The sequence below is a fragment of the Athalia rosae genome, chromosome 1 (genome assembly GCF_917208135.1).
Source record: "Athalia rosae chromosome 1, iyAthRosa1.1, whole genome shotgun sequence".
NCBI lineage: Eukaryota > Metazoa > Arthropoda > Insecta > Hymenoptera > Athaliidae > Athalia > Athalia rosae.
In genome coordinates, this window is record NC_064026.1 from 28,047,145 (window position 1) to 28,071,813 (window position 24,669).

Genomic DNA, 24,669 nt, shown 5'->3' on the forward strand with positions numbered 1-24,669 from the left:
TAGGCGATCACCGGTAAACCGATATAATCAAAAAACCGATAAATGATTGGTTATTTAGTGATAATCGCGAGATTCTCTAAGCGTGAGAAATCTCACCGTTTCCGAACAAGATGTACAAAAAATAAGAAAGCAGATCGCCGCATCGGTGGATTTTATCTCAACGTATACTCGATCCGCAGCCAATCCTTCGATAGGTAATAATTATAAATAATATAAACTCACCGAACTGACGCGACGGTGATTGATCATCCGAGAGGACGTTGTTATCAATATCTGCAAAAGAAAATCAAATTTGACGTTTATTTTTCGTGAAAGGGTGAGAAAAAAATTTGTTCATTGTTACACCCTCGGAATTAATTATCTTTAAAAAACCCCGATTCGAACAAAACCATCGAGAGTCCATTTCGAACATTCCATCCCCCATTTTTGGTTAATTCAAGTTATCGGAAGCAACGCATGTACATCCATATATGGTTTATGGCTCCGATCGACCATAAATTTGAATCGCCGTTCCTGATTTCAAAGATAGTTTTACGCCACCCACGACGTCTTTCCGCACTGCGACTGCTGAACAACTGTTTAGCATGTTTGCTTTACCGCCGCGGTTCTGCCCCGGCATGTTTCACCGCAACGTATATATTGGAGCGCCCCGTCTAACAACGTATTACGTACACGCATGAGATATGCATACAACTATGTGCACGTATACGGTCGTTCCCAACACAGGGTCGTGCGGCGCAGGTTGATTAGAAATACATTGATAAATCAGGGCGGCTCTCGTAATTGATCAGTGATGTATACGAGAGTGGTTTCGTCCCGTTGCAGCAGCATCTCTGCAGCATCTCGAATCTCGGATCAGTTTTATATACCATTCGCTATGCATACGTACAACGTACAGATACACACAGACGCAATGTATAAGCGTACGTATACTACCTACCTACCTGCCCATCCAGTGATTCCGATAAGAAGCATATATTTTGAAAAATTTTGCCATCTAATTAACGAGAGATAATTAAATAAAAGGCAAAAGGATTGAGATGAAAAAAAAAACTCGAAGGAAAATTGAAAAAAAAACCATTGAAAAATTCTCCTATACATTTATAGCCTCCGTGTCCAGCTTTCAGTATTATACATACATCTCGGCGTTTAATTGGGTCTCGTATGGAGAGCCTCAGTTTCATCCACACGGATATCTACGTATAGTCAGCGACTACCAACGTACATACAATTTCCATCGGAGTATAAGTATGCGTGTGCATCTATATAAATTTCATACATATGTATGTATGTAAAGGCAGATATATAACGTAAACTATTTAACTGACGAGAAGAGGAACATTTTTATTATTCATCAGACGCTGCAGGAAATAGAGAGAGGGAGAGGGAGAATTGTACGTATGTGTATGTATAAACGAGGTAGCGTATAGCGGTGGAGTATATGGTACATACGGGTATATACATAGTAAGGTATTTCAACTATTGGATAATATGATGGGATCAGCAGCTGCTTGCTTTCTGGTTAATTACAAAAACAGCAGGAACTTGTTACAATCTCTGAAAACTCTCCGATATTACGAGCGTCTTCAAACGTATCGGATAACTCATGTGAGTATACGTACGTATGTAAATCACGAACGAAGCTCGGGTTGTGTGTAAAGGACGACGTTACGTTGGTTCGATGGAATTGAAAGAAAGAAAAAAAAAAAAATTTCAAAAAGACGCAACTGCGACGAAGAAGAAATCGAGTCGAAAGATTTCGTTATAGTGGGCGCGATTGTAACTCCGTAAACACCGCCGCTTTTCTTTGCTAATTGTAATTGCGCAATTTACATTATAACTGTATGTATGATTGTTAAGTTCAACGCCTCATCCGTCTCGCGACACGATGTTAAAATATTGTGCACACAATACATTCGTAAAATTATAATCAGTTGGAAAAAATATCTGAATTCCAAGATATGGATGATGATGAATGAATATCGATTATGATTTGCTGCAGCGATTGTTCAAAATGGCGGGGATGAAAAGGATGTAAAACGAAAATTGATTTTCTTACCTCTGAAGCAATCTGGTAAAATACGAAAGCCGTAGTCGAGGCTGAACATGTTGCAGGGGCGAGTCGTGTATCTCGAACGATCGTATAGGAGATGCAACAGAATAACGAGCCGAATAAAATCGTATTGAAAACGAAGACCGCGAATGAAGAATAGAATAATTTAATGAATGAAAAATAGAAAAAGGATCCAATTTAACCGACCCGAACGCGAACGAAGTTCCGACCCGTATTTAATTATGTTTCATGGTCTGTGGATATGCAGATGATATTTTAACACTTTCGAGTTCGACTGTAGTATGCGAACTATATGTATATGTATGTTGGCACTTCCGTCGTCAACGTTTTATCTCAAAATCACTCACGTGCGATGTGAAAAATGAAAATTCAATGTTTTTGCTATCTGTAACACACTCTTAATTATTTTATCGCACACGCACAGATATTATAACATAGGGAAAGGCGCGGGGCAAAACGGGAGACTCGAGAAAAGCTCAAGCTTTGAGAAACTCGAATATGACGTTGGAAGTCCTTTTCGATCATTTTTTAAAAAAATGTTAAAAAATTTCTGGGGTACCCCATTATGCCCCACCTTCCCCTATTATATGAAATAAATATGAAGGCAGAGAATGGAATCCAATATAATTTCTTATAAACAATCGAGATCCTTTTTTCGAAATAACAAGCAACCTACTTTCACTAATTCCAAAATATCTACAGGCAAGACAATTACGAAGACAAGAAAAATGCTGAAAAAAGACAAACACCTTAAAAAAGTTTAACAAAACCGGCTTACGCGATGGAATTTCGTGAAACCCGGACGAAGGGGTGGATAATTGAGAATAAGTTGCACGTGCCTTTACGTTCGTGCACCATATTCAGATGTTATGAGGTCATATGGAGTCTCATAGACCGTTATTATAAGCAAGAAAAAATATGTTAGTATGTAAAAAAAAATTGAAACGATAAAAAACGTTACACGTGTATAATTAGGTAATCGCAAACTAGCCAATGAGACACAGCCCCACTAATCTTCCGCATTATTACATACACCATAGTTGGCGAAATATTCTCTACCTATATCTTAGCGCGATGTAATATAAATAATTATATATTTGAAAATCGCGTGCTCGAAGTATACACATAGCGTATGGACATAACACATGAGTAAACATATTTTATGTATCAATAATATCGAGTGTATTTGCGAAAATCCATCGATTGATTCATTCATTAAAATTGATTCATTTATTCATTCATTGATCGATCGGATCATCGTTAAGAGGTGATATAAAATATATATGTACACATGTATCTGTCGGCATAATTTCCACATACTTACAAGTATATGGATACGGGATCGCGATAATTATCGATACAATATTAGTTTATTGGCTTACCTATACATTATAACTCTACGACCATTCGCATTAGTTTAACCATAATTGCGACTAATTAACGCTATGATTTTACAATCGTACGGTTCTCGATGTATGCGAGTTATGTATCACGACAGGATACGCTAAACGAATAAAAATACCACGGCTGTTATATCGAATTATCGATCGCGGAAAAAATTTCCAGACGTCGATTCGCCCTGGGATAAAAATCACGTTCGACGCAAAAACCGTCCTCCTCGCGTCGTCCAAATTTTTCTACCCCTCCGTTCCTTCGATTTTACCCACTTCGTCCCAAACGGAGTCGGATGCGAACTTGGATTCCCTTTTCCCTCCGCATCGGGAGTTTTCCGCCGAGCGCGTAATTAAATGCGTAAGCACACATATAATCGTATCGTAGAATAAGCAACGCGATGGTCCGATGAGCGGTAGTTCGCATCGTTGTACCAACGAAAGAAAGAGGCTGGGAGAGGAGATCGCGTGGCGTGGGAGTTAGTCGGATATCGAGGACGCGTGGTGGGCGGACCTCCGGGAGGTAGTGGAGGCTGGAGGAGGCGTTGTCGAGGGATCCGACTTCCAAGTTACATTAAACCGAGGCAATATACCATACAACCTGCTCGCTGCCGTCGTGTGTTCCGCCGCTCGCCGCGGCAACCTCCGCTCAAGTGTTCGGATATATCGATCCGCCAGATTTTTCGTCGATACTTTTGCCGACGAAACCCGACATGGAACCAAATTCAATCACCGAAAAACGGAGACGCGACCCTATCGATTTTCTTTTTTCTCTCCGCAATTTTTCGAATCCAAATTCGTCCATCGTTGAAGGGGAGAAAAATCAGAGGAGCGACCGCGTGAAGGATATTTTTCATTTTTTCATCCGATTTCTTTGTTCCAAACGCGTGAAAAAATGACAATTTCGATCGTTACTTACGTATATATATAATAGCGTACTTAATTGTCAACGCGTCGTACATTATACATCTGTGAATGGTATTTGCCTACAATGAGTTAACCTATGACACATTATAATGACCTTTGACACGACATTTGACGCCTATAATCTTCCCACCGACAGAGTCGGTAGGACTCGTGGGCCTCTCCGACCTATACGCGACGATCGGAGAGGGAAGATAAAAAAGACGAAAACGTCCGCGCTACGAAGATCGCGTTTTTTGCTACACATTTCTATCCCGTTTCGAATATTTTTCCAACGAGAGGAGGAAGAAAAATTTGAAAAAAAAAAATATATATATATACGTGCGTCTGATTTACACGTGTACCACGTGTTAGGTATAGGAATAGGAAGAGAAATTATCCAGAGGCTTGCTTCGGATGGTTGAGTATACGGATACAAAATTCGGTAAGAGAATCTCCCGACAATTTAGATATGGGTAAAGATAGGAAGTTGGATATGAATCGGTTGAAGAACACGGGGGAATAATCATCGATCCACCGATTCCTTTACCACCGTTCGTCGATGATCACTTCGATGAAAAGCAATATACGTACGATCGAAAATTACATAGGCGCATTTTACGCATAATGCGCGCACGTAAAAGTATTCGGAATCGATGTAACGAACAGTTCGACAAAATTAATGGAAAAAAGCGTCGTATATTTGTCGCCTACATGAGAAGATTTTTCTTCTTTTTTTGTCTTCCAATTATATCTCACACGTATTGCTACGAGTAATTTTTGAACGTGAAAAACCGCGCGAATTATTCGAAAGAAGAAATTGAAGAAAATAATGGCGATAGAAGGAAAAGAAAATTTCCGGTTCATAACAACGACTGCATATAGTTATAGGGTGTATGTAAAATAGGAGACTATGTAAGACGATTACGATGGTTATCTCGATAGGTATAACGCGATGTACACGTTATAGGCATAATACGCACGGAGAGGAAGTTGCTTTGGACATGTTAAACAATCCGAGCACCGGGGCGTGAAAATTCATTAGATACATGCAGCAAACTGGCAGCTGCTGACAACGCGCCAGAAACAATTAACTTTCCAACTTGTTCCAGATTCCATTCCCGCCTGCAATCTTCCTCGTATACCTATATGTTTGTATATATATACATCTATATATCAAGCGAGTAGTCCGTACGTACACATATTTAATTATTATCGTGTATGTAATTAACATTCTTAAAACACACGCACTGCAGATCTGAATATCTGGTTCAATTTTTACTTTTCCCCCCTACGAAACTCCGTTGACCGCAAGGAGAATCGAAAACGCGGAGGTTCGCGAACACGATTTATCGGGGCTAAACACAAACAAGAAATTTCGGAAGTCGAACTCGACGATACGCGGCGATCGGTCAATTTCCCGCGCTTCACGTATAGGTAGAAACGTTACGCGAAGCTCGCGTGGGCTTCTGAGGTTGGGAGTTGTCGTGGTTGAACCGAGTCTCTCCGTCGAAGAGTGGCGCTGTGGTGGGGATAGGTCAAGGGTCAGGGCTACGCCGTACGACCCGTGACCTATGAACCCAACGAACCCCGTAACCCACGCTCCTCCAAATGTCAGACACCGACTACGACGCGCGGAGGCGCGACTTTGCTCGCACAATAATATATACGCTTTTTATCACACAAGTATTGGGTATATACTTGTACGTAATTTTTTTTTCATATTTCGCACATACTATGCGATGTGTTGTAATATCCATGGTTATCGTATACGCGGAACGTTGAAGCGACGATGGTTTTTCTCGTCTTCGGTTTTTTTTTCTTTCGTTTTTTGTTGCAATGTTTTCACAGAGCAAAATTATCCACGGATTAGATTGAATAATTAAGGTGAACATCGGATTAGGCGTGTAATTCGTTCGAGTGTTCCTGCACTTGTTATAATCATTATTCTTCTTTTATAAGTCGTCATTCCGTTGGTCAATTCGTAATTACATTTGGTAGCGCGATGGATGTATTTTTTTGCCATACGTAAAGGAAAAAAGTCAGAGAAGACATTACTTTATGGATCACGTATCGTAATTACGTGCGATTTATTTTTGTGGTATATATATAATGCAGCTGTCTCCCATGTATTGCACCTTATACATACATATACAGACGTGCATATAATAACTCCATACAGAGCACGCTTCGTTTTTATATATATATATATGTATATACAAAAAGCCACGAAAATTAACTGGTATTATATGTGATCCCACATACGTAACTACCTATATGTATGTACACACGGCATGCGCGTATGCGACCCCGAAGACCTCGAAGACCCCGAGCGACTGATGATCTGGCCGAGCCCTCAACGACCTCTGAACTGATTGTGAGCACCGAGAATATTTTATACTCAAGAATATGAATTATATATATTACGCTATATTATACCGCTGTGACGTTAGTATTCTTTCCGTACGGACGTCGGAGAGCAAACGAAGGGCCAAAGAGACTAGAAGGGCGTAAACCACAAAAACCCACGTCATTGTTTTTTCAATAAAAATTTCCGATTTCAAAAAATTCTCAACTCCGGTATCTGACGCTACCCTGAATGACATGAATGAAAAAAATTCATCCTTCAGCCTCTTTTTCAACAGAACAATAGGGAGACGCGTAAAACTTTGTGAATAGAGCATGAAGGTTTTTAGGGTCACGAAAAGGTCATTCGTGCCTCCCTCGCAGGTGGAGTTTGAAGGATGACCTCTGAGATCCTTAAGGTCGCATTTGGGGATCCTCTACCGCTGCAGTATCGTAGGACAACTGCGGACGAGTGTCACACGGGGTGTAAATATAACGTTGTGGGAACTTGCGACGTGACTTTCTCGATGATGTTCTTTAGTTTTTGTTAGTCGTTTGTGAACTCCTCCGTATATAATACAAAGTTTGTATGTGGTATATAGGTATAACTGGGCCGCGCAGATTTACGTTCAAGATTTCAGAGTTCTGCGTTTCTTTCGTTTTTTATTTCTCATTTATCTGAACAACCGAGAGAAGAATGAAAAGAAAAGTGTACGAAATTGTTGCGTTTGGTCCCGATTTGTTAGTTTTTTTTGCCAAATTTCAAACACAATCGACTATTCTCGAATTACTTTTCAATTACAATATTCGTATCGCATCAATCGCTCAAATGATGAACATGCGATACGCGTATGAGCCAAGAATTACTACAACGATAAGTGGTCGTAATATTCTTACTTCTATCTTAATCGTGGTATAAAATCTCAGCGAGATATTCTTAACGTTTCTAAATCTCCTGTGACATCTCATCGTACTCGGTGTCTCGCGCTATTTTCTCATCCAGAAGTCTCTTAGCAAACGAAACGCGCTCAGAACTTCCTGGGCAATCTTTCGAAACACGTAAAAATTGAGAGAGAAAAAATACTGACGGAAACTAGAAGACGAAAATTTTTTTTCAGGTGAATCGAAGAAAAATTATCCAAGGCGAAATATTTCGGAAGAGGTTGAAACGTTATCTACAGGGTTACTTGGGACAGTTTTTTTTTGTTTTTCGAATATTTATTTTTTAGTGAATGCGTGCGGTGCGTGGGAAGTAAAAAAATATATACTAATTTCAATGAGTCCATGCGATACCGTTAATCATAATTATGTATTATTATGCGGGTATATAATTTTCTGCGTCAATGACGCGAAGTATTTCGTCAAATGAGAAACGCTCGGATTTATAAATATAGACGGGTTAAAACCCGCAGAAATAATAATTGTTATCCTGAATGAAATATCATTAGGGCAAGCCTATAAAAGATTAGTATATGTAATCGATTTGCCCCAAATCTCCATAACATATGATTAGGAACCGCGAATTCGAATAAATAGCGAAACTTGCAACGCGTACATACGCTTCCTTAGAAGTTTCAACAGCGAAATTAGACCCCGTAAGGATCACTCGTATAGAGATGATCCAGGTAAAGCAAAGTCGGTCTTCTTCTAATAACTTCCCTTACGACAAAGACTTTGAAATGAAATGTTGCCAATAGGGCCAAATTAATATAACACGCAGCTCATTAAAACTATATATAATCCGAAATTACGCGAAATCGTGCGCATGCAATCACCCCGAATCGTCCCAAGTCATCTGAAATTACGAAATCACCTGTAAGTTCGAAGTCAGAGTGAAAAATACCCCTCAATCTTATCACCGATCACATCGATCGGATGATTTTTTTACATTTTGATAAATTCATCGAGCATACGTAACTACCAATATAGCGGTACTTCGATATCTCTGATTATGAAATTTCGCCATAATTATATGAATATCGACGCGTAAGAATGATACGTGCGATTCAGACGTAGGATAGATAAGATCGTGATTTGTGATTGATGAAGGAAACTTACATTACTTCGGATTCAACCACATAATTAAAACCTGAGAGCTTAGAGGATATGATGTATGACGCCACATCGCAGACAGTAATGAAATTTCTGTTTTTCATTCGACCTTATCTTCCTAATCTTCTTCTTTCGCCTCTACCGATTATTTTAATTACCGTTTCTCTTTGTTTTTTTTTTAACATGTTTCGACGAACAAAATGAGCTTGCATCAAATTAAGGCGTACACGTCCACGCATGGTACAGGTACAGCTCATGGATCTCATTGCTTTACGGGGTCACTCGAGCTTTACCCTCGTCGGGAAGAGTTCCTTCTTTTCAAGTTTTCACTTTCGGTAAACTACCTAGCCCTCTTTACCTCTTGTCAGCTGGGTACTTCAAAACAAGGGAGCTTTAAACCGAAGGGCTGAAAAAATTCTCGATATCTAGACGATGACAGCCAGAGAGAAGTGAGTTTTTAGAGAATTCGGCTCTCCCTTCTTTCGTTATGCTAGCTTTTTTCTCTTTTTTTCTACGACTAGATGTATATACGACATTCAGAAGCCCATAACGCACATTACAGATAACAAAAATCACAAAGTTTTCTTTCTTCTTTCGTTCACTAAAAGCCATCACGCGATGTGTTTCATTTACTTATTTTCTTATTTAACGACGAGTGTATAAAATCCATTAACTTTCGAGGTAAGTTAATCGAGTGTGTATGTACTTTTTTCCATCCATACATATAGATATAAGTACGTACATATATACATACCAAGTAAGGCGAAGAACTCTTGAATCTATTATATATATATATATATATGTATAAATAAACATACGTACGAATTAATGATATCAAATTAAAATCCTGCACAAGCATAATAAATTGAATACGTTCCTTTAATTGTAGCAATTAATAAACGTGCTTTTTTTGTTCATACTTCGCCGTGGCCAGTGTCACTCGCGGTAAATGTTTCTCGGCTACCGTACCTTAAAGGCAATATGAGATACATTAATTTAAAAGTCACGCCGTTTCAATTTTTTTCCCCCTCATACTTTTTATTTTTATAAAAAAGTTCCTTAAAGAATTTTACAAACTTCCTTTCGGAGAGTTCGGCGTTGCCACGATTATAGCGCACGTTCGTCGTATCCGTTTCATCCGTTAATCGTTATTTTTCTCTTCATTTTTGTTCAACGATTTTTCCGATGTAAATGAAAAATGCAAATTGGCAACCCTTTACCGTATGCTCGGGGTCCGATTTCGTTCTTTTTGAAGTTTGAAGGACCGAGCGAAAAAAAGAAAGAAAAAGAAAAATAGAAACAACGAAAAAAGAGCAAGGAAAAAAAAGGAAAAAAGGAATTCTAAAATGCGCCAACAGTCAGAGCGAAACCCTTCAGACTTTGCCAACGTTCGTTCGCTAGACTGAAGAGACAATGGCATTGTTTTTAGACTTCAAAGGACCCTGGATACCGCTCCCTGCAAAGTGGACCTTTACGTTTGCCGTCGACCCTAAATTCTTCTACGTCTGACCAAACCGCACGAAAACTGGAGATTCGATGGTTCCTTGATTACTCTCCGCGATTTATTCCCTACGCGCGCACCGTACGTACGCGGCTTATACCGCTGCAGCCCTACGTCGCATAACTCACCCATTGTGAACAATGAAAAGTCGAATTGCTTCATAGAATTAGTTCGAGAAAAAAATAAAGAGAAAAGAAAGATGGAAATAGACGCAGACGACTTCTGATTCGATCGGAACAACGCCGTGTGACGATATGATTGAATCGAAAATGTTTACCGAAATTTAGGCAAAAATCGAACGCAGAGGAAAAAAAAAACTACGTAGTTCGAAACGAGAGGCGATCGCTGCGTTTATACACGACGGCAGCTCTCGTGAATTATGCAGGTAACGTATGCGGATTCGTGACGGAGTAAAAAAATTGGTCGAAAACCGAATAACTGGGGGGATCGAAACTCGGAAAGTGGCGAGAGAAGGAAGAGAGAAGAAGAGAGGGGGAAGTTGAGAAGGCGGGTCCGAAGGCTTCGCGGATCGCCGCGGGCGTCCAGGTAATTGCTATATAGCTGAATCTGCGAGAGCGGAGCGAAGGATTGAGCAGAAGCAGGAGCAGCAGATCGCAGGAGTAGCAGAAGCAGAAGCAAAAGCAGAAGCCAGCAGCATCTCTTCCCGCGTCTCAAATAAGCCCCCATATGCGCCTTCTTTCGGACCAATCCACCTTCCGCGCACCGGGTCGGTCCCATGTATGTAAATGCGTATTGTCTTACTTGGTCGATAAAGAGACCTCCGCCGCGCGCTGCATTACCGGCGAATGCAGTATATTAGCCCTTTGATTTATACGGGATTGCCTTATATGCACTACAATGTCCCTACAAATGTATGCGACTCCTGATGGGACGAGTACCTCCTTTTTTTCCTTATTCCTTTTCTCTTTTCTTCGACAATAAGAGGAAACCGGAATTCTCCGGTATTATATGGGTCCCCCGTTATAAACGTCCGACAATCAATTTCCGAACTATCGAATCATCGAATGACCTGTGGAAATTTTTCGAAAATACAACTTTTGGAAGCTCGTTTTTTCAAAACTAGCTATTGGTCCTGATGGAACAGCCGAACCATACGATTCTGAAATATTAGGTAGGTTTCCATTTTCTATGCAAATTTGATCCTAAAAAGAAAATTTCTTTTCGATTTGTTTTTAGAAAATATGAAATTCTGCCAAAAAAAAAAAAAATCAATTTTTCACATCCGAGCTCGCAAAAATTCGACGATCCCAAAATCAGGACCACCTTTCTCACACTCGAAATATCAGCAAAGCAACGATCGGTAATTAGGAGAATGATTTAGTTGAAAAGTTTTTTTGTTCCATAAATTACTCGTTCTATAGCGAATAATAATTTCAATATTACAGGTCCAGCTGTTGACCGACTGGTTTGATTTCGTATAAAATCTCGGAGGAAATTTGCCTTTTTTTTTTTTTTCTCATCGTCAGAAATGAACGGCAAAAGTTGCGGTATGTACAAAATTACGTTTATATACCTGTTCTTATATGGGTTTGAATGAAACGCAAACAATACTGTAATGGTAGACCATGTAACACAAGTGCGTTGGTAGCAGAAGCATCGCGATGCTCACGTGGTAAAGGGGGAGTCTCCTCGTTGCCGCTCCATTTGCATGTTATTTCGCGTTTCCCTTATACCTATTTGAATTTTTGTACCTGTTTTTTTTTTTTTTTTTCAAATTTTATTTCCATCTTCCTATGTACGGGACGACGATAATATCGCCGACATAATCTACAACTTGGCAATTAATAAATTTTTCGTTTTATGTACCCGGTTACAAATAGTATAATAAAAGGAGATCAGAAGGAGGCGTTTATTTTTTATATTCATTCACTTCCAGCTGCGCGATATCAATCTCTCTACAAACCTGTGTATATCTATAGGTACGTGTAACACACCAGTTTCTATTGCATCCGCTTTAGGTCCAGATATGCTCCTCCGGAGCGAACGACTCCGCGTCCGTCTTAATGTCGTCGTCGTGGTCGCGGTCTTCGTCGTGCGGGGATTGTGAACTAGTCATAGAAAAACGTAGCCGTAAAACGTGTGGGCGAATTATTAATACGACCATTTAAAATAATTACACGGATATTAGATATATGGTGACTGATATTGTCCGTGAAAAGAAACATCGTATAAATCGCGCGTGGTTCTGATAGACTAATTTTTTAACCGTTTCTTTTTCTTCTTTTTCGATTTTTTCCAAAATCACGACGACCGACTAGAGGTTCATAAATCGGTATGCGATCCCGTGGAACGTGTACACACATGGATGGGTATGTTTAAATAAACGGCGAAATTCTTTTGGGCCAAAACATCAATTCGAAATTACGGAGCCTGCAGGGATTTCTATTCTCCCTGTGTATTTGATTCGATTTTTTTTTTTTCATTTTGGTTTTTCAACTCACATGACTAATCGGGTCCGTTAAAACGCCTAAACGATTTCTTATCCTCTTTCTCTTTTCGTCTGACCCGCGTGGCTCTTCCTGCATCGCGAGTTGTTCGTAAAATTTAATACATATGTATTATTTGGCTGTACCATACAGCTGGTAGGTAAACCGGAATTAATACCGTTAACAATTAATAAATATTTTTTCAAATCCTTGACGCATGACATTTGTTTATTCGACGGTCAAGCTGCACGCCGCTAGACATTTATCTCTACAAAGAGAGTGTCAGAAACCGAATAGTTTTTGAACCCCGATAAAATTAGGCGGACCAATTAATCTGACGCGTATGTGTATAGGTATATACTCGCGCATGTATATCTATGTACTACACGATTACGTATTGTATATATATGTATACACGGATAAAAAATGTATATATATACCTACTATAGATGATGATCATCGCGTGTCCAATCTTTCGCAGTCGTAAAATAATCTAGGCGTTTCCTCCCGTCTTATAATACGGTGTGGTAATAATACCGCAACCTGCAATCTTTGACTTCCTGCTAAAACATAACTTACCAATAATAAATATCAAGAAAATATACATGTACGTATGTACATACTTATATGCATGTGTATCGTAGGTATAAGGTACGTATTTATACCCGATAGAAAAATAATAAATCATAATTATGGTCGTACTTCCGGCGGAAAGAAAAATTTAGTACGGGAAATTCAGTAAATTGTTTTTCAATAAATTCGAACAATAGTGGGAGTTTGAAATGATTCAGATTTTCTTTTTCTGGTCTTTGATTTTAGGTCGATACGTTGTAAAATTTTTGGGACGTGAGATCGACAGTATAGGAAATTCGAGGTAACGAAATTTTATCCCCACTTTTTTGGAACGCCTCAGGATTTCAAGATCCAAGACCGGTAGCTTCTTAAACTTTTCATCCCATCGAGGTATTAAAATTGTTCCGAGGGTTGGTTTTAAGATGCCAGTAATAAGTACATAATTTATACGTAGGTATATATCATTGAATATATACACCTATATACCTGTACATTGTACCGGATGTCACGGAGGAGGCACAAGGAACTCGCAACCTGCAGGTGCTCCAAGAAGAAGAAGAAGAAGAAGAAGAAGAAGGAGAAGAAGAAGAAGAAGGCGCAGAAGAATAAGAAAAACAGAAAGAGAGAGAGAATTCGCGGTGGATGGCGAGGAGCGCGGTAGCCTCCCGGTGCGGTAGAAGACCTCGTTATCGGTCCGGTGTTGATATATGGCGCGTATTGCTCCTCCATCCACGCCCTTCGTCCCCTTTCCCTTCACCCTCTTCCCTCTTTTCTCCTTCCTCTTCCCTCTTCCCTCTTTTCTCTTCCCTTTTTCCCTTCTTGTGTAGAGCCGACAACTACCAACGCGGACGCGACGATCCTTATAGTTACGCACAGCAGCAGCAGCAGCAGCAAAAGCAGAAGCAAAAGCGGCGTCGTAACCGGCTCTAGACTCTTTCTCTCCTCTCTGTACTCCATTGTTCTGACCGCAAACTCTGGACACATCCTTTGGTCAGCATCGCGTTGCTGTGGCTGCTGCTGCTCCCTGACCATACAATACCCCCCTTCTTCTTATTATAAAACGCACGCGGCGATATTAGAGGAGAAAAGCGAGAGGGACACCGGGATCGGCTAGGGGGTGGGAGACGTCGGAAGTTTCTCGGGGGGTCAAAGACAGCGCGGCAAAACCGCGTTTACGTACATCGAGGGCTGGAAAGCCAAAGGGCGTAGCCCGAGCATTTTGTTTAATTGTCATTTCTTATACACAGTAAATTTTCTACCGTAAAATAATATTTCAACTTCCGAAAATCTATTTTTCTTTCGCACTATTTTCATCGTTTTGGGATGAGAGTGGGAAAAAATTATCAAATTCCAGGGTCACTACTCGAATCCAGTTGAGCAACAAAATCGAAGATCGAAGTACCTTCTTGAACCGGTCTTACATGTGTATTGTACATTACCGCTGTATTCCTATACATACGGGTTGGGTTGTCCAGCCCCCTATTATTGCAAGTAAAATATGATCTAGCCTCGGAGCCATAATACATATATGTTAGAACATATAGTCGAATTCAATTTATCGCTGCTTACATTACGGATACTTACTATAAAATATTCTATAGGAGTGAGAATTATTATCGATAAATAAATTTATCTATTATTTTTTAGCATACAGGTAGGTGCTTTCCATACGTTATTGATTTACTGAACCCGTTCCTAGTTATGGGTACATAAATATGTGATAGGTACGTACGAACGATACATAGATATTTTTCTACAACCTTTGATGCGACTGGGCGGGATCCACCTAGGAATGTCGAATCTACGGTAAAAATGAATCAAAAAAACCCGACCGATTCGCAACAAAATCTCAAAAGACCGTCCCGCATAGCGTGTCATAGTTTCGGTCTCATATGTAGAATATAAGTCTACGGTTCCTATAATCTCGGCGTCGGGGCGCCCCGCGTTGGTTTCGGTCCCGTAATAGAGAGCGCGCGGTTAGGATCCGGAGCAAAAAGCTTTCGGTGTTGGTTTAACCAGCTCCCAGGTTATGATGAGAAATGTAATTTAAATTATCCACGCTTTTTGCCTCTTGGTCATATCTCTCGTTTTTTTTTTTCTTTTGTTTTCTCTTTTTTCAGTCAATTTTTTCTGTTCCTTTATTTTTTGGTTTTCCGCTACGGTTAATATTGTATATCTATATCTCCACTTTTATTTCATAATTCTTTTCTGTTGTACGTTTTTTCTATTCATTCTACTTTAGTAGAAGGCATATTATGTATCATATTAGGTATCCGAAGTTGGATCATCGCTGCCGCTCTATGGTCCCGTGAAAAAAGAGAAGAAAAAAAGTAGTTCATGAACTGATGGCACGAAGCAAAAATTAAATAAAAAAACAAAAACAAATTGAGACAAAATTAACCGCCGATAACGATGAATAATTTATCGCAGTTCTGCGATAAAGAAAAGGGAGACGAAAAAAAATTAAATCGCAAAGTGCAGATATGATTATTTTCCGAGTCCGTAATGTCCAATCAAAAATGTCGACTAGTTTTTCAATTGGAGACGGATACGGAAAATTCTTCTGAAACGTTGGTGCGAAGGACATTCGTACCTTGAGCCCGAAAGCGTGAATGAATTGAGAAATGAATGAAAAAATGACGAAGGAAGAAATGAATGAACGAACGAATCGCGTGTACAGTATATTATGGAGTAGGTTAAACCAGTACCAGGATTGTTGGTATTTTGAAATAAAGTTGGCGGTACGGCGCAGCGCCGCGATGCGAAGTTCCTTTCCTGTTAGGTTCGTCCCTGAGAGGGTTTCTTCGCTCGACTTCCTGTCCTTTCCGAGCATAACACTCGGGTCTCATGTCCGACATTAACTATTATAATATCATCTCCTGCCGTTCGTTGTGGGAGAGTAAGCATTACTCACGTGTCCTTTATGCGAACGCATATTATTATGTGACCACTTCGACTGAAGGAAGAAGACGGAGAAGAGGAGGAAGAAGAAGGAGAAGAAGAAGAAGAAGAGGAAGACCCCCGCAATTCATTCATTCATATAGTATTTCCTACCTCTCTTTCCGTACGACTAACGTCACGTTCATTCAGAATTATCCTATATTACACGAAACTCGGAGACATGTGTGCGAATGCAGGTTGTATACTCCACATACGCGCACACATGCGACACGCGGAAAAGTACCGTATATACGCCTCGTAGTTATAACGACAATTTATTCATTTTTATGCGACACGCGAAACGAGCGGTCTGGATTAAAAAGGACAAAAAAAAATAAAAAAAAAAAATGAGGAAGCTTTCATGTTTTACGTTTTGTTTCCAAAATCACGCCATACGTCGATTCGGTCGATTCGAATATTCGGTTCGATACTTCAATTTTTGATTCTTCTTTTTTCGAATAAAAAACTTGGGCTTCAATTTTTTGCGACACCAGAGCTACGAGCGACCGTTTAATTGCGTTAATCTGAAAAATGTGAACCCCACCTACATCTCAACATCCGGTTGAACAGTAAAATATACGCACATGCACGTGAAACGTAGATATAGTTCTTGATAAATAGATCGTCATGGATTCGCTGCTGGTGCGGTAGATATTGCACAAACAAATAGTTAAGGATATGAGTTAGCGTAGCTATATGCATAATAATGCTTACGTGTATCCCTATAGGATCTATTGCACGATCATTAAATGAAGGGGGGAATCGCCACGTTGAAGAATCGTTAATAAAATGACAGCAAAAATACACCGCGTTGCCCACGCAGCTGCACGAGCGGAGCAAGATCGTATAGCAAAAGCAAAAGCAAAAGCAAAAGCAATGGCAGCAGCGCCAACCATATATACCTCTATATGTACGCGTATAGCTAACCGATGTTATGTATATCGAATGTGTACTCTATATAAATTTCAAACACATACCCCGAGAGAGAACATGCACTATATTTAACGCGAACATGACAGCTACATGTACAGCAAGTTACCGATCGCGAGTGTCCTTAATCGGTACTTTCAATCAACCACCGCGCAGCTCATTGTCAGTTCTCAACTTGATCGAACTTTTGTCAATACTATCAAATACCGCAGCACGTCCGAAACTATCGACGATCCAACGACACGTGGAAACCAAATCCCGAAAGAAAAAAGGAAAAAATGGAGAAAAATTCATCACGATCGGCATTTTCTTTATCCATATCAGTTAAGCGTTAGAACACGTGGGATAGAACCGAAAAGAAAAAATTGACGAATATCAAAAATCGATGATCTTTGCGTACGAGTATAAGCGAACGAGTCGGTCAAACGTTGCACGATCAGACGAACTGAACGTTTCACCTGCAAAACGGCAAGGCGAGAAAAAAAAAAGAGAAATCGGTGAATTTCAATCACAGAATTGAGAATTATAGATATCTGTTGAGCGTCGCGATCGTTTCGAAAAGATCGTGAATTTTTATTCGAAGTTTTAATTGCCGATGAATGCCAATCGAAGAAATTACCTTTTCATGCCGGGTGAATGTGTCCCGGAAGTAAAAAAAATAAATGAAAACAGGAAATCGATAAGGTTCGTTTTAGGAATGAATAATATTTTCTTCCGGTAGACGGGATTCGTCGATCTTTCAAAGTCCGTTCTATTCGTGACACGAGTACGCGAGATAAAAAATTTCTTTTGCTGACGCTGCCGAACATTTTTCCACTCGATCAATACCTATATTCAACGAGGAATTATGCAAATAAGATATTTTAATAGGTACATACGGAAAAATCAATAATACCTATATGGTAAATAATCGTGGGAGTGGCTTTGGAGTACATAATGTACAATATCTATTACAGATATTTACATAGATGTCTATGTATAATACACAGTGAGTGAAGTTAAAGTCTGGTAGGATGCTAGTTGTGTATATTCAGATGTCTTGTTAGCGATAGAAATCTGATCGGTATATATCTGCGCGTAAATACGAAATATATATATATATATATATTCATGTACGTAATGTACAGAAAGGGTATATAGTTATGTTCGTATACATGAGAACGAAGGAACCAACTTCTCAGCAACTTGAACAGCAGCTTGCAACCGTTACATGCCGTCCATGTACCACAATACTATTATTCAGTTTCCATGTAATTACCTATATATTCAAAACTCACATAGGTTAGGTATATACACATATGTGATATATTTACATAACTATATATGTACCTGGATTCCACCCATTAGCGAAGCCGCGAGACACCGGTTGACACTAATGATTCCATTCCACGCGTACCACGCGGATAAATATGTATGTATATATACATCAGTTACGTACGTGTTTTTTACATGTGTGTTTGTATTTACGTTTATATATGCCTATGCATGTAAATAAAATTATGTATTGACGGGGTTTTCCAGCGGATCGCGGGCGGTGCAGTACATACATTAGGTATATGCGTGAAGGTATGTAGGTGTTTTATAGGGTAAAGATATACACCCTGTCCGATATCCGACTCCTTTTGCCTACCTCGATGTGACCAACTGCGGTATAAAGATCCGCAATAATTTATGTACTGGTCACAGGTACATATTTAAATATAACGTAAATTCATATGTACCTATATTGGAATTGAGGAATTCGAGCGTCGATAGCGCTAAATATTTTCGCAATATTATATAACGTATGTTATATACATACATGTACATTCACACGTACAGGTATTATACGAGAATTCCTAATGCTGACTGTATATATATATATCAACGCAAGGTTCAATTTATGGCTACACCGCATTGCAGTTAATTCAATTCTTTCGTATAAATCTGATGTAATACATGGGTACGATAGAAAAAAATATATATCGAATATTTCACGCAATCAACGAACACCTAATGCCACTTGCGAGGTGATAGACTTTTTGATAATCGCTATTGAGTTTAAATTGTTCGTGTGAAATGGCCGAGACTTTAATAACAACACGTATCACGCGCAGTACGTGCAGCAGATCAGGATATTTAGAAAGTTATGAACATAATTCATTTATAATTCATATAAAACAGAAAACTAGATTATTTGTCGGAACAGAAGCGTTTCATGTTTTTGGCAAATTGTAGACAGGTACGAATTCAGTAGGCATCGTTAAAACCGAGCATTTCTTCTTTTTTTTTTGTCAAGTTCTGAACGTTTTTGCGGCAATTTGAAAGACGAGAGCTTTGTATTCGTGGCAACAACGAATTCGACTGTTCGCAGCTACTACTCATACCTACGCCTGGACGAGACGGAATATCTTCTTCTTTTTCGCCTATTTTGACAGTAATTTTATTTATTTATCCAGACGAGAAGAAAAAAGGCTCGATGTAGTCGGGCCTCGGGGCTCGGGTTACGTTCGCGACTAAAGATTTTCTGGTTTGAAAGTTAACGCGGACGCCGGAAGCGACTGGTTGATTCTTATGCTACAGGTTGAACTACTCTGACCTTTAATTAGCTGCTACAGACCGCGCAGAATTAACAGCTTCCTGCAGCAGCAGCAGCAGCAGCAGCAACAGCAGCAGCAACAGCAACAGAAAGAGAACTGCTTCTGGTTGGTGGATGTGTTGATACCGTGAATGAATAAATAAATATAAATAAATAAAACAGAAACGAAAATGAACGAGCGAACGAACGAAACGGGAGATACGTTATATCGAGCAACTTGGGAACGCAGAGGCAGAGAAAATACGTACGTACGTACGTACGTTCGATGTTACCGCTCCCGACCGGCATCCCGATCGACAAACTATTATATGACGTATAAGTCGTTTGGAAAATGATCGGGATAATATCCCCTCAACGTACGTATGTGATCAGGGAATTATATACCCACTATAGCGGTTGAATATACGTCGAAGTAAAACACACCATATCCCGTCGTCGATATCTCGATAGCGTGATTATTGAAATAATAAAGAATTATTATTATTATTATTTTCGAATGACTCTTCCACCTATAGGAATTATTTGACTTTTGTCGAGATTTAATCCTAGCTGATCGTGGCGTCTTTTATTTTCTTCTTTTTTCCTCCTTCTCTTATACATCGGAGATCAATTTTAAATAATTGGATGTGGACTGCTTCAGTTGAGATAATTTTAAACTCGATATCACACAGTAGCCTCTTCTCTGTATGTACCTGGAATGGTAATTTGACGATAAGATTTGAAAGGGATTTATTTACACCGTTGTTATCATTATAGACCGAATAAATAATAGATAAAAAGAGATAATCAAGGGATAGGATTATCGGATTGGTTATATTAAAGGATCGGGGATTGAGAAGTACAATTAAGATTGGATCAGGATCAAAGTCAGAAATCTTCAGTTAATAATAAAACAAGACCGGATTTCTCGATGAGAAAAAATCGTACCTCAATTTGACCAACGGATTCGTGTTCCTGGGGTCGAATTACATTACAAAAGTGTCCTACGATCGATTTTGAAAATACTTCATTTTTGGGGTGAAAAATCAACGTTAAAAAAAAAAAATTATTACAGATGGTATTCTTACGTATTTTGACCTCAGGAATCCGAATTCACAAGTTAAATTGATCCATCTACAAAATTGATCGAGTTATTACCAATTTTTCGCTTTTCAGAGCATAAAAAATGAGATGTCGCGATGAGGAGGATTTGGTTTGTTTCATTTTTGTAATCAACCGATGATTTTTCTCTCATCTCGAGTTAGAATACGGAGATTAGGTAAGATAATTTCAAAGGTTCCAATCCACTTATCCCGCTGGTGCAGCAGAGAAAAAAACACCGACGAAGAGGAAGCTAGGGATTCACTGATAGTTGAATCGTGATTTACCGTCGCTTGTTTCGGAAGTTAGTCGACGTCTATTGAATCATCGCTCTAATCCTCGCTGCCTCTCGCCTACCGTGTATCTCTGACTCTTCTGGTCTGTTGCGTTTAATTCTTCCTCTTTTTCTTCTTCCTCCTCCTCCTCCTCTTGCAGTTCGACTCGAAGGTACGGGCGGAAGATATGGGTGGTGGTCGGAGGTATAGGTGAAGGTAAAACTTGACTACATTTATGCGCATAGATATATATAGATACGTATAAAATATATAGATGTAGACGTACAATGTAGGTAGATATATACAGGTACGGTCTTAATTATTGCACGGATACGAGCATCGCCGCGGACCGAGTCATGCCATAGACTCAGACCTGCCCCAACCCAAGTACCGTCACGGCGGTGATCCTAATTAAGTTACAGCTAATTAAGATCAAACTTTAATATACGCGCTCGTTATTACCTCTCTCAAATTAATTCCACCCGTGCATCAGGTACAATCGAGGTCAGTCACGTCGCGCGCGTCTTCCTTCTTCTTTTCGCTGTACATGCATTATACGTGTATTATAAAACAAATGGAATATGGATCAACTATGACTTTTCGTGACGAGTCGTACGTTATACCGACTAGTGAAAAAATAGAATCACAAACAATAAACGAATAAATAAACATTAGGATTTTCATTTATCTAAGATGAAATTGTCGATTGATTTTCCAAGTATATCAGTTTTTTTTTGGATCGATCAAGACGTTTGATCCTTTGGTTCTAGAAGGGAAACTAAATTTTGGGTAGGTCGTTTCCGTTGACTCGAGTTCTTGTTATAGCATTAGGATAGGATATAGTTAAAACATACCGACGTTGGTGTATTTCTTGGTTTTATAATAATATCTTATTGTCAGACAGGCATATATATATATACATATATATACGTAGACAATACGTGAAATAGACGCGTCTAATCTAATCAGTTGTAAACCGGAATTTTTCCCTTTTTCGTTCACTCGTAAGAAAAAACGAATGAAATGAAAAACGAGATAACGGAGGGCGCTCAACCGAGCAACGAACAGCCGTCTTCGCATCGGTATAAGCGAAGAGCCGCGACCCGCGACCTCTCGATTGTAAAAATACGTAATGAATTCCTCAAAGTACCGGGAATACCTCGCTAATTATCTCCGACGTTTATGAAAGAAGTAGATGAATTTATATCGCGCGGGGATTAGCGATGTAGTATACCAAATAATGGAACATAATTCTGCAATTAAAAATGTTCAAAGGGTTTTTCTGTGTAATTTTTTTTTCTCCTTATTTTCTTTTATCATTCGCCATTACGTTAGCCGAGCTCCCTCTTGTGCGTTTCACCTGTTGTTTACCGCGTTGTTCAACGTTCACGGTTACCGCCCCGAGTAATAGTCGGCTGCTTACAGTCGCTGCTCGGGCTGCTCGCATGCTTCTCTTTAGATCTCGATGTCCGACCGGTGGCAGGGCACACGCCGTTACACCACACGCGACTCGAATTGTGCACGTACGTTATACTATTTATACACATCGTATGAAGAAAAAAAAAAAAAGAAAAAAAGTACACGATATTATGGGTATTTAGGCGGTGCGTACGATATGGTTATTATACGATATATGCATAAACTCACTCGTGATAATTCATTTTTACATCTATAACATCCATATAAATTTACGATATATCGTTGTTTGCCATTTTTATTGTCTGTGTCCAGCAGCGAAAGCTTTTCTATATGAAACGTGCGTAGCTGGATCTCGTCGATCTTACGTTTTATTGTTAGTAATAATTTTATGTCAGGGTTTTCAAACTACGTATTCGGAAAATTCGGATCTTAAAATATTAGGCGAGATAACCGCGTGGTACCTACGCGATTGTACAAAAAATTTGCAGAATTCTATATGAAGAAAATAACCAGGTATGATATATAGAAATGAATATAATTGGGTATAAAAATCTGCATTATATAAGATTATCACGTGTGTGCAGGTACATACGTACTACATACACGATATTATATATAATAATGATCGTTACCTTGATAAGTTGGAGTTTTTTTTCTTCCATTTTTTTTCCTCTCTCTCTCTTTGTTTTTTTTTTTCTCGTCTTCGTAATATCACATTATAGCGATGCATATATATATATATATATATATGTATATGTATTGTACATATCCGAGTTGGTCAGCAGCAGCAGAAAGCGATGATCATTACAGCAAATGCTTACGCTCCGGTGGTTGAGAGCTAGAGACCGGGAGGGCATCATCGCCGACCCACAAACCCGGTCTTCTCTATTCTCTCTGCCGTGTGTATCCCTCTTCCTCTCTCTTCCTCTCTGTCTTTCATGTATCATCATTATTTTTCCACTTCTTTTCCTTTTTTTTTTTTTTTTTTGCTCTTTTCTGTTCTACGTTATACATATCCCTCAACCTTATTTTTTCCAGATGTGCAGAAATTGGGAGGAGCCAAGGTTCATCAGGTCAACTTTATTCGTCTATCATATTTGATATTTAATATTTGATAGGATTGTGTGTATGGGATAATTAGGTACCTGTATAGTGCAATAAATTGGCGTTATACGCCGTCGCGTAATATATATGAATAATTTGTGTGACGGGAAGTCGCGGTTTGAATCAGCGACCTCATTTTCTTTCGTTAATTTCCGCAGCCACGCCTTCTACGATTCGTGCATTATGGGATTTAATTTTAAGAATTTAATTTCAATATCTCGTGAGGAAACAGGTATATTCAGGTAGATTTGATTGCATGAATGGATGATTTTGGCTTTCAGATTTGGATTCCTGAACTGATTATACGTGAGATCACCCTTGAGAAGACAAAAAACAATTCGATTTCTGAGCAAAAAATGAATCATTCTTTTAATTGAGTTTAATATGGGTTTTTTACGTATTTTGATCTCAGGAATCCGAATCTGAAGGAAAAATTGGTCTATCTCTAAAATTGACCGAGATATCGCCAATTTTCAGCTTTTTGGGGTCAAAAATAAAAAATTGATTTTTCAGTCTATATTAATGTAATTTGAGCTCAGGAATCCGAATCCGAAAGAAAAAATGATCTATCTGCAAAAATGACCGAGTTATCCTCATTTTTTCACATTTTTTGGCATAAATTTGGGGATATCTCGAAGGGAAAAAATCGTAGCTCAATTTGGACAACGGATTCGTGTTCCTGAGGTCAAAATACATAAGAAAAGTGCCATACGATCGATTTTAAAAAATAAAAATTTTTGGCCAAAATTTGAAAAAATCGTAAGGGGTACCCCTTGGAAAAATCTCAAATTTTGACCAAAAATTTTTATTTTTAAAAATCGATCGTATGGCACTTTTCTTATGTATTTTGACCTCAGGAACACGAATCCGTTGTCCAAATTCAGCTACGATTTTTTCCCTTTGAGATATCCCCATTTTTATGGTAAAAAATGCGAAAAAATGGGGATAACTCGGTCATTTTCACAGATAGGTCATTTTTTCTTTCGGATTCGGATTCCTGAGCTCAAATTACATCAATATAGACTGAAAAATCATTTTTTTATTTTTGACCCCAAA

The 24,669-nt window shown here is 39.0% G+C and overlaps 1 protein-coding gene across 5 annotated transcripts in view; it reads right to left on the reverse strand.

Annotated features, from left to right (window-relative positions):
- The window catches only part of LOC105692376, a 166,100-nt gene that overhangs the window by 93,653 nt on the left and 47,778 nt on the right, over window positions 1-24,669 (reverse strand). For 3 of the 5 annotated variants that reach the window (XM_048660044.1, XM_048660046.1, XM_020855950.2), the window contains one exon: window positions 223-273. The exons of 1 other annotated variant lie outside the window; for it this stretch is intronic. In XM_048660044.1, coding sequence (XP_048516001.1) covers window positions 223-273 — 51 coding nt within the window. Of the gene's footprint in view, window positions 1-222; window positions 274-2,059; window positions 2,453-24,669 lie in introns of those variants that run through there. One more of the 5 variants, XM_012411552.2, reaches the window with a different exon arrangement.